At 34.0% G+C, this 13,716-nt stretch overlaps 1 protein-coding gene across 7 annotated transcripts in view; it reads left to right on the top strand.

Moving 5' to 3' along the window:
* Positions 1-13,716, top strand: part of LOC133554356 (myelin transcription factor 1-like) — a 180,734-nt gene that overhangs the window by 151,006 nt on the left and 16,012 nt on the right. For all 7 annotated transcript variants that reach the window (XM_061902981.1, XM_061902985.1, XM_061902982.1 and 4 more), the window contains 2 exons: positions 8,482-8,573; positions 11,124-11,227. In XM_061902981.1, the coding sequence (XP_061758965.1) occupies positions 8,482-8,573; positions 11,124-11,227 (196 nt within the window). The remainder of the gene's footprint in view (positions 1-8,481; positions 8,574-11,123; positions 11,228-13,716) is intronic.

The raw sequence follows: 13,716 nt of genomic DNA, 5'->3' as shown, positions 1-13,716 counted from the left end.
ATTGAGTTAATATTTGCAAAAAATAACGTTTTCCAGTTGGAACATTGAATATCTTGTTTTTGCAGTCTATTCAATTGAATATAAGTTGTAAAGGATTTGTAAATCATTTTATTTTGTTTTTATTTACGATTTACAAAACGTGCCAACTTCACTGGTTTTGGGTTCTTTACCTTTGTTCTGTGTTTGACTCATTTCACTTGATCAAACCTTTTCGAACATTGATATCAGATCATTATCGGCCAATACTTTGGGCTTTAAAAGCTGGTATTTATCAGAAGTGACATATGTGTGTGTACATATGTATGTATATGTATATATGTATGTATATGCATATATGTATGTATATGTATATATGTGTGTATATATGAATATATGTATATATGTGTGTATATATGTATGTATGTACAGTATATGTATGTGTATATATGTATGTATGTATGTACAGTATATGTATGTATATGTTTGTATATATATGTATGTATGTGTGTATGTATATATATATATATACATATATGTATGTATATATATAGATATGTATATATATATATATACATATATATATATATATATATGTATATATATGTATATAAATATATATATATATGTATATATATATATGTGTATACCGTATTTCCTTTAATTGCCGCAGGGTATATAGTATGCGCCTGCCTAGAATTACTGCCGGGTCAAACTCGTTTCGCAAAATAATTAGCGTATGCTTAGCATTACCGTCGGCTCAAGATTAACGCTGGGTCGAACTCGTTTCGCAAAATATTATTTTTATTAGCGCATGTCTAGAATTTCCGCCGGGTCAAAGTCGTTTCGCCAAATAATTAGCACATGCCTAGAATTTCACGAGTGACACTTCACCCGTCATCATTTTCAAAATGGAGGAGGCTGATTTCAATAATTTGAAATCGCATAAAGGGAAGAAGATGAAGAGCTATTCAGTAGGATTTAAGGTCCAAGCTATTGAACGTGCAAATCTAAAATAAAACAATTTTCTAAACTGGACTTTCAAACGAAGCAGGAGGTAATAAAGGAAGATCTCCATCGAGACAGAGAGACTTTTAAAACTGAAGAAAGATAAGGAAGACTCTTATAAAACAAGTTATCGTTGCTTTTGATCAGAAGGACCCGCGCATGGACTTCATTTATAAGTAAAGGTAAGACCATAATAAAGTTTTTTTTATTAAATATGCTTTTCATGATTGTATCTTTACATCACACTCAAATTTATAAGCGCAGGCCTAAATTTACCGCATGCCTTTGATAAGCGCCGGAGTGAGAAGAGCTTTTAAAATACTTATCGCATGCTTACCTTTACCGCATGCCTTTGGTAAACCCCGGAGTGAGAAGAGGTTTTAAATTAATTAACGCCCCGGCGGCAATTCAAGGAAATACGGTATATATAAATATATATACACACATATAAATGTACATACATATATATATATATATATATATATATATACACATGTACAGTGGGTACGGAAAGTATTCAGACCCCCTTAAATTTTTTACTCTTTGTTAAATTGCAGCCATGTGCTAAAATCGTTTAAGTTCATTATTTTCCTCATTAATGTACACACAGCACCCCGTATTAACAGAAAAACACAGAATTGTAGACATTTTTACAGATTTATTAAAAAAGAAAAACTGAAATATCACATGGACATAAGTATTCAGATCCTAGGCTCAGTATTGAGTGGAAGCACCCTTTTGAGCTAATACAGCCGTGAGTCTCCTTGGAAATGATGCAACTAGTTTTTCACACCTGGATTTGGAAATCCTCTGCCATTCCTCCTTGCTGATCCTCTCCAGTTCTGTCAGGTTGGATGGTGAACGTTGGTGGACAGCCATTTTGAGGTCTCTCCAGAGATGCTCAATTAGGTTCAAGTCAAGGCTCTGGCTGGGCCATTCAAGAACAGTCACAGAGTTGTTCCGAAGCCACTCCTTCGTCATTTTAGCTGTGTGCTTAGGGTCATTGTCTTGTTGGAAGGTGAACCGTCGGCCCAGTCTGAGATCCATAGCACTCTGGAAAAGGTTTTCGTCCAGGATATCTCTGTACTTGGCCGCATTCATCTTTCCGTCAATTGCAACCAGTCGTCCTGTCCCTGCAGCTGCAAAACACCCCCACAGCATGATGCTCCCACCACCACACTTGACTGTAGGGATGGTGTTGGGCAGGTGATGAGCGGTGCCTGGTTTTCTCCACACATACCGCTTAGAATTAAGGCCAAAAAGTTCTATCAGAGAATCTTATTTATCATAGTCTGGGAGTCCTTCATGTGTTTTTTGGCAAATTCTAAGCGGGCTTTCATGTGTCTTACTCTGAGGAGAGGGTTCCGTCGGGCCACTCTGCCATAAAGCCCTGACTGGTGGAGGGCCGCAGTGATGGTTGACTTCTTTGAACTTTCTCCCATCTCCTCACTGCATCTCTGGAGTTCAGCCACTGTGATCATTGGGTTCTTCTTTACCGCTCTCACCAAGGCTCTTCTCCCCCGATTGCTCAGTTTGGTTGGACGGGCAGCTCTTGGAAGAGTTCTTGTCATCCCATACGTCTTCCATTTAAGGATTATGGAGGCCACTGTGCTCTTGGGAACTTTAAGTGCAGCGGAATTGTTTTTGTATCCATGGCCAGATCTGTGCCTTGCCACAATTCTGTCTCTGAGCTCGTCGGGCAGTTCCTTCGACGTCATGATTCTCATCTGCTCTGACATGCACTGTGAGCTGTAAAGTCTTATATAGACAGGTGTGTGGCTTCCTTAATCAAGTCCAATCATTAGAATTAAACACAGCTGAACTCCAATGAAGGTGTAGAACCATGGACAGTACCTCAGGTAAGTATACAAGTGTCACAGCAAAGGGTCTGAATACTTATGTCCATGTGATATTTCAGTTTTTCTTTTTTAATAAATCTGTACAAATGTCTACAATTCTATGTTTTCCTGTCAATATGGGGTGCTGTGTGTACATTAAAAGGGAAAAAAATGAACTTAAATGATTTTAGCACATGGCTGCAATTTAACAAAGAGTAAAAAATTTAAAGGGGTCTGAATACTTTCCGTACCCACTGTATGTGTGTGTGTGTACACCGCCTCCAGCACAAATGCAGCTGGGATACGCTCCAGTGACCCCAAGAGGGCCAAGCGGTAGGAAATGGATGGATAGATGGATGGATGGTTACTTTGCATGCTGTCGGCTTTCAGCCTTTGGCCAAATTTGCTATAAAGTATAAAAAATGGTCAAATATCGACTTTTTTTATTCATATTTGATTGACTTAAATATGCGCGAGAATGCATTCAACTTTTGTTCATAATCCGCTACTTTTTTCCCCAATCAGTGCGTTTCAACATGTTGAGCGTCTATTGACTTCAATGGGGGAGCATAGTTTTTGTTTACTGCTGCCAATCCTCGGCTTTGCCCCGCCCACAACCATGGAGCATCTCTGGAGGTGCATGCAATGTGGGCTTGGCCTCAAATCCCTTTTTGATTGACAGCAAAGTGAGCCAATCAGCACTCTGGAACTCCATACCACTGCCTGAGCAGTTTTAGACATAATTCCTTCCGTGCTAAGGAGAATTTTACAATCCTGTAAGTGAGGATTTCTTTGTAGAATCGATCATCCTCGTATCTTTTATGGGAGACTGTCTTTAGAAAGTAGCTGAAAAGGAGCTTCCTCTACTTAAAAGAGCAGCAGCCCTAAAAGCAAACTCAAATAAGAATAAAGTTAAGGGTAGATCGGAAATAAACTTTTACTTTGCGCGTTCTAACACTAAAGATGTACTTTTCCTCTGCTTTCTAAAATCACTTGTGTACTCCAAGTAGTTGTGTACTCAGTATACTGTGTGTTACTTCCTATACTGTGTTACTTCTTGTATTGTGTGGTACTTCTTATACTATGTTACTTCTTCTACTGTGTTACTTCTTATAATGTGTGTTGCTTCTTATACTGTGTTACTTGTGATACTGTGTTACTTCTTGCAATGTATATTACTTATTATACTGTGTTACTTCTTATGTGTTACTTTTTATACTGTGTCACTTGTGATACCGTGTTACTTGTGATGCTGTGTTACTTCTTGCAATGTATATTACTTCTTATACTGTGTATTACTTCTTCCTATTTGTGTACTCCAAGTAGTTGTGTACTTAGCATACTGTGTGTTATTTCTTATACTGTCTTACTTGTGATACCGTGTTACTTGTGATACTGTGTTACTTCTTGCTATGTATATTACTTCTTATACTGTGTATTACTTCTTCCTATTTGTGTACTCCAAGAAGTTGTGTACTCCAAGTAGTTGTGTATTTAGTATACTGTGTACTTAGTATACTGTGTATAATGTCTTATACTGTGTTACTTCTTATACTCTGTTACTTCTTATAATGTATATTACTTCTTATACTGTCTGTTACTTCTTATACTGTGTGTTACTTCTGATGCTGTGTTACTTATTACAATGCATATTACTTTGTTTACTGTGTATTAATTCTTATACTGTGTGTTACTTCAGATACTGTGTATTACTTCTCATACTGTGTTACTTCTTATAATGCATATTACTTCTGATAACGTGTATTACATCTTATATTGTGTGTTACTTCTTATAGTGTGTTACTTCTTATAATGCATATTACTTCTGATAATGTGTATTACTTCTTATATTATGTGTTACTTCTTATATTGTGTGTTATTTCTTATACTTTGTTACTTATGTGTGTTACTTCTTATACTGTGTGTTACTTCTTACAATGTGTGTTACTTCTTATAAAGGGTGTTACTTCTTGTACTGTGTGTTACTTCTTACAATGTGTGTTACTTCTTATACTGTGTGTTACTTCTTACATTGTGTGTTACTTCTTATAATGGGTGTTACTTCTTATACTGTGTGTTACTTCTTACAATGTGTGTTACTTATTTTACTGTTTTACTTCTTACAATGTGTGTTACTTTATATACTGTGTGTTACGTCTTATACTGTGTTACTTCTTATCACGTGTATTACTTCTTATAATATCTATTACTTCTTATATTATGAGTTACTTCCTATACTGTGTTACTTCTTATCATGTGTATTACTTCCTATAGTGTGTGTTACTTCTTATACTGTGTTACTTCTTATATTGTGTATTACTTCTTGTACTCTGTGATACTTTTTATAGTGTGTTACTTATATCGTGTATCACTTCTTATACTGTGTTATTTCTTATAATGTGTTACTTCTTAGAATGTGTGTTACTTCCTATACTGTGTTACTTCTTAAATTGTGTGTTAATTCTTATAATGTGTGTTAAATTATTATATGGTGTGTTACTTCTTATACTTTGTTACTCTTACACTGTGAGGTACTTATTATGATGCGTGTTACTTCTTATGATCTGTGTTACTTCTTGCAATGTGCGTTATTTTTTATACTGAGTGCCACTTCTGATAATGTGTGTTACTTCTTATACAGTGTGTTACTTTTTATAATGTGGGTTACTTCTTTTACTGTGTGTTGCTTCTTACGCTGTGTGTTATTTCTAATGCAGTGTGTTACTTCTTATAATGTGTATTACTTCTTACACTGTGTGTCACTCTTTATACTGTGTGGTATTTCTTATACTGTGGGTTACTTCTTATACCGTGTTTTACTTCTTACAATATGTTACTTCTTACAGTGTGTGGGACTTCTTAGAATGTGTTACTTCTTACAATGTGTGTTACCTATTACAATGTGTGTTTCTTCTAACAATGTGTGTTACTTTTTACACTGTGTGTTACTTCTTACAATGTGTATTACTTCTTGCAATGTGTGTTACTTCTTATACTGTGTTTTACTTCTTACAACGTGTTACTTCTTATACTGTCACTTCATATTCTATGTGTTACTTTTTAGTATGAGTGTTACTCCTTATAATGTGTGTCACTTCTTATGATTTGTTATTTTTGATACTGTGTGTTATTTATTTTCCTGTGTGTTACTTCTTATAATGTGTGCTACTTCTTATAATGTGTGTTACTTCTTACAAAGTGTGTAATTTCTTATAAGATATGTTACCCCTTATAACTTGTGTTCCTTCTTATACTGTGTATTTACTTCTTAAAATGTGTGTTACATCATAAATTGGGTGTTACTTCTTATATTGTGTGTTATTACTTAAAATATTACTGCTTATACTGTGTGTTACTTCTTACAATGTATGTTACGTTTTACAATGTGTGTTTCTTATACTGTGTGTTAATTCTTGTACGGTGGGTGTGTTACTTCATATACAGTGTGTTACATGTTATACTGTGTGTTACTTCTTATACGGTCGGTATGTTACTTCATATACAGTGTGTTGCCTGTTATACCGTGTGTTACTTCTTATACTGTGTTACTTCTTATATGGTGTGTTACTTCTTATGTGGTGTGTTACTTCTTATACTGTGTGTTACTTTGTATGCTCTGTGTTACTTCTTATACTGCGTGTTACTTCTTATAATGTGTTACTCATATTGTGTGTTACTTATTACAATGTGTGTTACTTCCTGTATTGTGTGTTACTTCTTACAGTGAGTATTACTGTAAGATGCGTGTTAGTTCTTACAATGTGCATTACTTCTTACAATGTGTGTTACTTTTTATACTGTATGGTATTTTTTAATACTGTTTTTTACTTATACGATGCATTACTTCTTATAATGTATGTTACCTCTTATACTGTGTGTTACTTCTTACAGTGTGTCTTACTTTTTATACTGTGTTACTTCATATACTGTGTGTTACTTCTTATATTGAGTGTTACTTCTTATCATGTGTGTTACTTCTTTCATTGTGTGTTACCTCTTATGTCTGTGACATCTTATAATGTGTGTTAGTTTTGATACTGTGTGTTATTTCTTATCCTGTGTGTTACGTCTTATAATGTGTGCTACTTCTAAAACTGTGTGTTATTTCTTATATTGTGTTACTTCTTATAATGTGTGTCATTTCTTATAATGTGTGTTACTTCTTACAATGTTTGTTACTTCTTATACTGTTTGTTACTTCATAGACTGTGTTACTTCCTATACTGTGGGTTACTTCTTATACAGTGTGTCACTTTTTATACTGGGTGTTACTTCTTACAATGTGTTCTAATTATTATACTGTGTTACTTCTTACACTGTGTGTTACTTCTTATACTATGTGTTACTTTTTACAATGTGTGGTACTTCTTATACTGTGTTACTTCTCATACTGTGTGTTACTTCTTACAACGTGTTACTTCTTATACTGTTTGTTGTTTCTTACACTGTGTGTTACTTCATATACTTTGTGTTACTTCTTATACTGTGTTACTTCTTATACTGTTTGTTGTTTCTTACACTGTGTTACTTCATATACTTTGTGTTACGTTTAATACTGTGTTTCTTCATATACTTAGTGTTACTTCTTATACTGTATGTTACTCCTCATACTGTGTGTTACTTCATATACCGTGTGTTACTTCTTATGCTGTGTTACTTATTATAATTTGGTGTACTTCCTATATAGTGTGTTACTTTTTACAGTGTGTGTTACTTCTTACAATGTGTGTTTCTTCTTACATTTTGTGTTACTTCTTACAATGTGCATTACGTCTTACAATGTGTGTTTCTGCTTACAATATGTGTCACTTTTTATAATGTGTGTTACTTCTTACAATGTGAGTTACTACTTATAATGTGTGTTTCTTCTTATACTGTGTGTTATTTTTTATACTGTGTTTACTTCTTATAATGTGTGTTACCTCTCATACTGTTTGTTATTCCTTATGTTACTGTGTGTTACTTCTTACATTGTGTTACTTTATATAATGTGCGTTACTTATTATTATGCTTGTTACCTCTTGTACTATGTGTTATTTCTTATACTGTGTGTTACTTCTTATACTGTGTGTTACTTTTTATATGGTGTGTTATTTATTATACTGTGTGTTACTTCTTATACAGTTTGTTGATTCTTAAAATGTGTGTTACTTATACTGTGTGTTACTTCTTACAATGTGTGTTACTTCTCATACTGTGTTACTTCATATAATGTGTGTTACTTGTTATGTTGAGTGTTACTTCTTATCATGTGTGTTACTTCTTATACTGTGTTACTTCATATGCTGTGTGTTACTTCTTATGTTGACTGTTACTTCTTGTAATGCGTGTTAAGTTTGATACTCTGTTATTTCTTATCCTGTGTGTTACTTCTAAAATGTTGTGCTATTTCTTGTGTGTTACATCTTACAATGTGTGTTACTTTTTACAGTGTGTGTTACTTCTTACAGTGTGTGTTACTTTTTAAAATGTGTGTTACTTCTTACAATGTGTGTTACTTCTTACAATTTGTTTTACTTCTTATAATGTGTGTTACTTCTTACAATGGTTGTTATTTTTTACAATGTGTGTTACTTCTTATATTGTGTGTTGACTTCTTACAATGTGTGTTACTTCTTATATTGTGTGTTGACTTCTTACAATGTGTGTGTTCGTGCAGCCTCTCAGGATGCCCCAGAGCTTTGTATGCCAAGAAGAAAGCCAAGTTTCCCTCAGAAGAATATCTGACCACCAAGTTCCGGGCCAGTGATGGTGAGACATGCTTACCAACTTCTCCTTCCAAATGTAGTATAAATACTTCATAAACACAGGACAATTACTTCATAAACATCACAAACAGGTTGGCGTTTGTAATGCACAACAATGTGATAAGACACCAACATGTACTGAGTGAAAAATATGAACAATCTTGTTACAGTATCTGTAAAGTATTATTTCATGTTTTGTTAGTACACTACTGTAATTCTAATAACATGCATGACGTGCGGCTTGTATCATGATCGATATCAAAGTGACTCAATCGATGGTCTGTTTGGTCCAGCTGGCTGGGGATGTTTTTTCTCAGTTTATTTGGGTAAGCACTCCATTGATGTCGAAATGGATTGGCTTCAAATTCCACATTTTGCAGCTTCGAGTCACTTTCTTATCACTCTCTCGGCTTCCGCCTGCTCCAACGTCTCACTCTTCCTTTGTGCTCGCTTCTAGAAGCAGTAGTTCATCCTTAGTATGTTCAGCTTCAAAAAGATAAGGTTGTGAATTTGTCCTGATTTGTCCAAAAATAGTCTTTGTTGTTTGTTACCAAGTCTACACACTATACTTGCAGTGTGTATATTGTGTGTTGTTGATTCTCATATAGTGAAGTTCCCCTTTAAGTGTTGTCCGATACCAATGTCGATATCATACGATACAATATCAATAGGAATGCTACCTACTTGCATTATTTCGTAGTTAGAAAATGTTTGATCAAACAGATGGATCGTGTTTATTTTTATTTCAAACTTGTATAAAAAGTATGACAGGCATCAAAAAATGTCACTCAATTGGCAACAAAAAAGATTTTGATATATTTTTTCCAATATCGTTTAATATTTACTGAAGTGCAACAATTATTTGGATCTATTAAAAATACTACAGTTGTCAAAAATAAGTTTATTACGTTTGAGAGTGTTACTTGCATTGTTATTATTATATATTATATCGGGAGGAGAATTGATAAGATAGTTCCGGTTCCGATCCCGCTTTCAATTCTTCTTAACGATTCGTTCTTTATCGGTTCACATATTTTGGTACTTGAAGCAGACTTACTGTTAGCATGTTAGCTTTGTCAGCTATTGTACATGTATCGAGCCCAAAGTCACGTATTTTGGTACTTGAAGCATACATACTGTTAGCTGTGTTAGCTAGTTTTGCATGTTTACAGCCCAGAATCACATATTTTGGTACTTGAAGCAGTCTTATTGTTAGCATGTTAGCTTTGTTTGCTAGTTTTGCATATTTACAGCCCAAAGTCTCACATTTTGGTACTTGGCGCATACTAGTTGTTAGCATGTTAGCTTTGTCAGCTATTTTACATGTATACAGCCCAGAGTCACATATTTTGTTTTTTTGAAGCAAACTTACTATTAGCATGTTAGCTTTTTTTAGCTAGTTTTGCATCTTTACAGCCCAGAATCACATATTTTGGTACTTGACACATACTTACTGTTAGTATCTTATCTTTTTTAGCTAGTTTTGCATGTTTACAGCCCAGAGTCACATACGTTGGTACTTGAAGCATCCTTACTCTTAGTTTCTTAGCTTTGTTAGGTAGTTTTGCATGTTTAACAGCCCCGAGCCATATATTTTAGTGTTAGCATGTTAGCTTTGTCAGCTATTTTACATTAATACAGCCCAGAGTCACATATTTTGGTACTTGAAGCATAATCATTTTTAGGGGGTCAGCTTTGTTAGCTAGTTTTGCATATTTACAGCCCAGAATCACATATTTTGGTACTGGACACATACTTACCGTTAGTATCTTAGCTTTTTTAGCTAGTTTTGCATGTTTACAGCCCAGAGTCACATACGTTGCTACTTAAAGCATACTTACTTTTAGTTTCTTAGCTTTCTTAGCTAGTTTTGCATGTTTAACAGCCCAGAGCCATATATTTTAGTGTTAGCATGTTAGCTTTGTCAGCTATTTTACATTAATACAGCCCCGAGTCACATATTTTGGTACTTGAAGCATAGTCACTTTTAGCATGTTAGCTTTGTTAGCTAGTTTTGTATATTTACAGCCCAGAATCACGTATTTTGGTACTGAAAACATACTTACTGTTAGTGTCTTAGGTTTGTTAGCTAGTTTTGCATGTTTAAAGCCCACGGTCACATATTTTGATACTTGAAGCGTGTTTACTATTCGCATGCTAACCTCAGCATGTCAGCTTTGTTCGTCTAGTAAAAATGTCCACAAAGTTGGGAACATCAACAACACCCGGAAGAACCGTTAATGGAATCCCTTAGGAAAAAATGGAAAAGAAATACCAAAAAAGAACCGTGTTTTTTTTATTCCCATCCCTAATATTATGACTACATACATGCTAATTTGGCCACATTTAATGTAAACATCTCAACTATTCGACATTATTATTGTCAAATGCCGACAATTTTATCAGCATGTATGCTTTTAACTCTTTATAACAACCACCTTCAGTCGGACATGGCTTTAAAACGGTTTTAAGTTGCATTCAGAAACCTGACGTTTTTACGTAGTGTTGCTTTAAGAGTGCGCCTAAATGTGTTTTGTGTCCTTTTCACCTTTAGTTCTCGACAGCGACGAGGACATCAAGCAGCTGAACAAAGAAATCAGCGACCTCAACGAGTCCAACAACGAGATGGAGGCTGACATGGTCAACCTGCAGACTCAGGTGTGTGTGTGTGTGTGTGTGTGTGTGTGTGTGTTTGTTCTTGTATTCCTACCCGACTTAAGACGTCAACAAGGAAAAGAACCTTCCATATGAGGACCGGTGAACAATTTAGGACATAAATTATGGTCCCAATACGGAAAACCATTGCCTCTAATAGAAAATGTCTCATTTGCACCCCCTGTTGGTGAAATACATCAAAATTACGGTGGTCCTAAAAAGGAGGGATTTTTTAAATTGACTGTGTTTCGGTTTTAAAAGTGCTCCCCCTCTGGTCAACATATGAAATAACAAGTGTGTGTAAGAAATGGAAATGCGCCCCTTTGGCCAAAATCGATAAAAAAAAATGTTTTAAATATGTATATAGAGACATACTGTAATAACTTGTAGTAAATAATGAAGATTTAAAAAAAAACATTATAAACAATAAATAAAAACAATAAATAAATGAACTAAAAGCAGTGTGTCGACTTTCTTCTCATAAAATTGTGAACAATTTCTCATATTCTTTCTGTTTCTGTAATACAGCAATATTTTCTTTCAAAATTATGACTTTTTTATATAAAATTAATACTTCTGAAAGCAAAATGGTGACATTTTTTTAATACAAAATTCTGACTTTTAACGCAATATTGCCAGTTTTTTTGTTGTTCCTGTAAAACAGTGACATTTTTTTTGTAAAATTATGAATTTGGTCATAATTTTTGCAGAGTACAATTCTGATTATTATTATTACGATACTGCCAACATTTAAAATTGTTGTCATAAAATTATGACTTTTGTCATAATATTGCCAAGTAAAATTCCGATGATTATTATAATATTGCCAAAATTTTAACGGTTTCTTATAAAATTGTGACTTTTGTCATGATTTTGCCAAGTAAAATTCCGATTATTATAATATTGCCAAAATGTTAAAGTTTTCTTTTAAAATTGTGACTTTTGACGAGTAAAATTACGACTCTGTTCATAAAATTTCCAAAATTGTAAGCTTTTCGTGTAAAACGGCGAGTGTTGTTGAGTAAAATTCCAACTTTTATCATAACAGTGCACAAATGTTCAGTTTTTCTTGAAAAATTTTGAGTTGGATCGACTTTTTTTTCTTATGCTACTGCCAAAATTTTAACTTTTTCTTGTGAAATTCCAACATAGTTTTCTCAACAAGCTTTTTTATATTTGCATAGTATGTATATATTGTTAATGTTGTAAATACAAATCTTTATATATTAAGAAAGGGTGATCCTAAAAAGGTAGGCATGAGATGCAATACAGCATAAATCACACGAGGAATGTTACTGAAACTAAAACTGTTGCCAGGCAAAAAATTACTAAAATACAATTTTTTTATTTTTTTTTAATGCACCAAAATTACAATTTTAATTCATATTGATTCACCTAAACTCAAAAGTAGCACATTTCCATACCATTGTTGCAAGTGGCAGACACCGTCTCAAACACTTTGCGGGCAAACAAACCTATTTGTCAAGGAAAGGTGTCAAAAGTATCATTTTGTAACGGCACATCCTTAAAATACTTAAAATGTTAGCATGATAGTTTCTGTTAGTTGTTTTACATATATACGCCTCAGTCATTTGTTACCATGCTGACATTAGCAGGCTAGCTTTTTGAGCACATTTTTCCGATATACACCTCAGAGTCAACGACTTGTTAGCATGTTAGCTTTGTTATTTTGCATATATTAGCATGTTGACTTTAGCATGTTAGCTTTTTTTTAGCTTTTTTCACATGTTTACGCTTAACATGCCAACTTTAGCATGTAAACTTTTTTTTTTTTAGCTTTTTTGCATTTATACAGTGCAGAGCCTAATATTTTAGTTTAGTTTAGCCTTTATTTGAAGGGACAATGCACAGAAACATTAAGCTCAAAGGCAGATATGTTTTGTACCAGATTATAGCTAAATAGCTAATTTCCATCTGCAGTCTTTGGCTACCTAAATTAAAGGGATACCAAAATCATGCAATAAAATGATGACAAAAAAATCATACTGTAGCATGTAATCAAATTAAGAAAAGTCATAAAATGCCCTTTAATGGACACATTCTTAATATACAATACAACCACACCTCATTTAAATCATCACACAAAGACAGTACATGCTCTTGTTCACATCTTTCATTATTTGTAAAAACAACCATGATTTTAACGGACACACCTCACAATTTACAACAAAAATGCTCTCATGGAAAAATATAATACACGTTAAGTTGTTGTGTCAAACATAGTGGCCACCTTAGTGACCGTGTGAGCAGCTTTGATTGCTCCAGAACCACTTTTTTAACTTCAATTGTGAATGAAGAGGTGGAGGCTCGTGTGTTTGATACAAATCCCGTTTTCATATGAGCTGGGAAATTGTGTTAGATGTAAATATAAACGGAATACAATGATTTGCAAATCCTTTTCAACCCATATTCAGTTGAATGCACTACAAAGACAAGATATTTGATGCTCAAACTCATAAACTTTATTTTTT

Source organism: Nerophis ophidion, linkage group LG06 (genome assembly GCF_033978795.1).
Source record: "Nerophis ophidion isolate RoL-2023_Sa linkage group LG06, RoL_Noph_v1.0, whole genome shotgun sequence".
Lineage (NCBI taxonomy): Eukaryota > Metazoa > Chordata > Actinopteri > Syngnathiformes > Syngnathidae > Nerophis > Nerophis ophidion.
The sequence above is the reverse complement of the archived record's forward strand: the minus strand, read 5'-3'. Positions and strand labels throughout refer to the sequence as shown.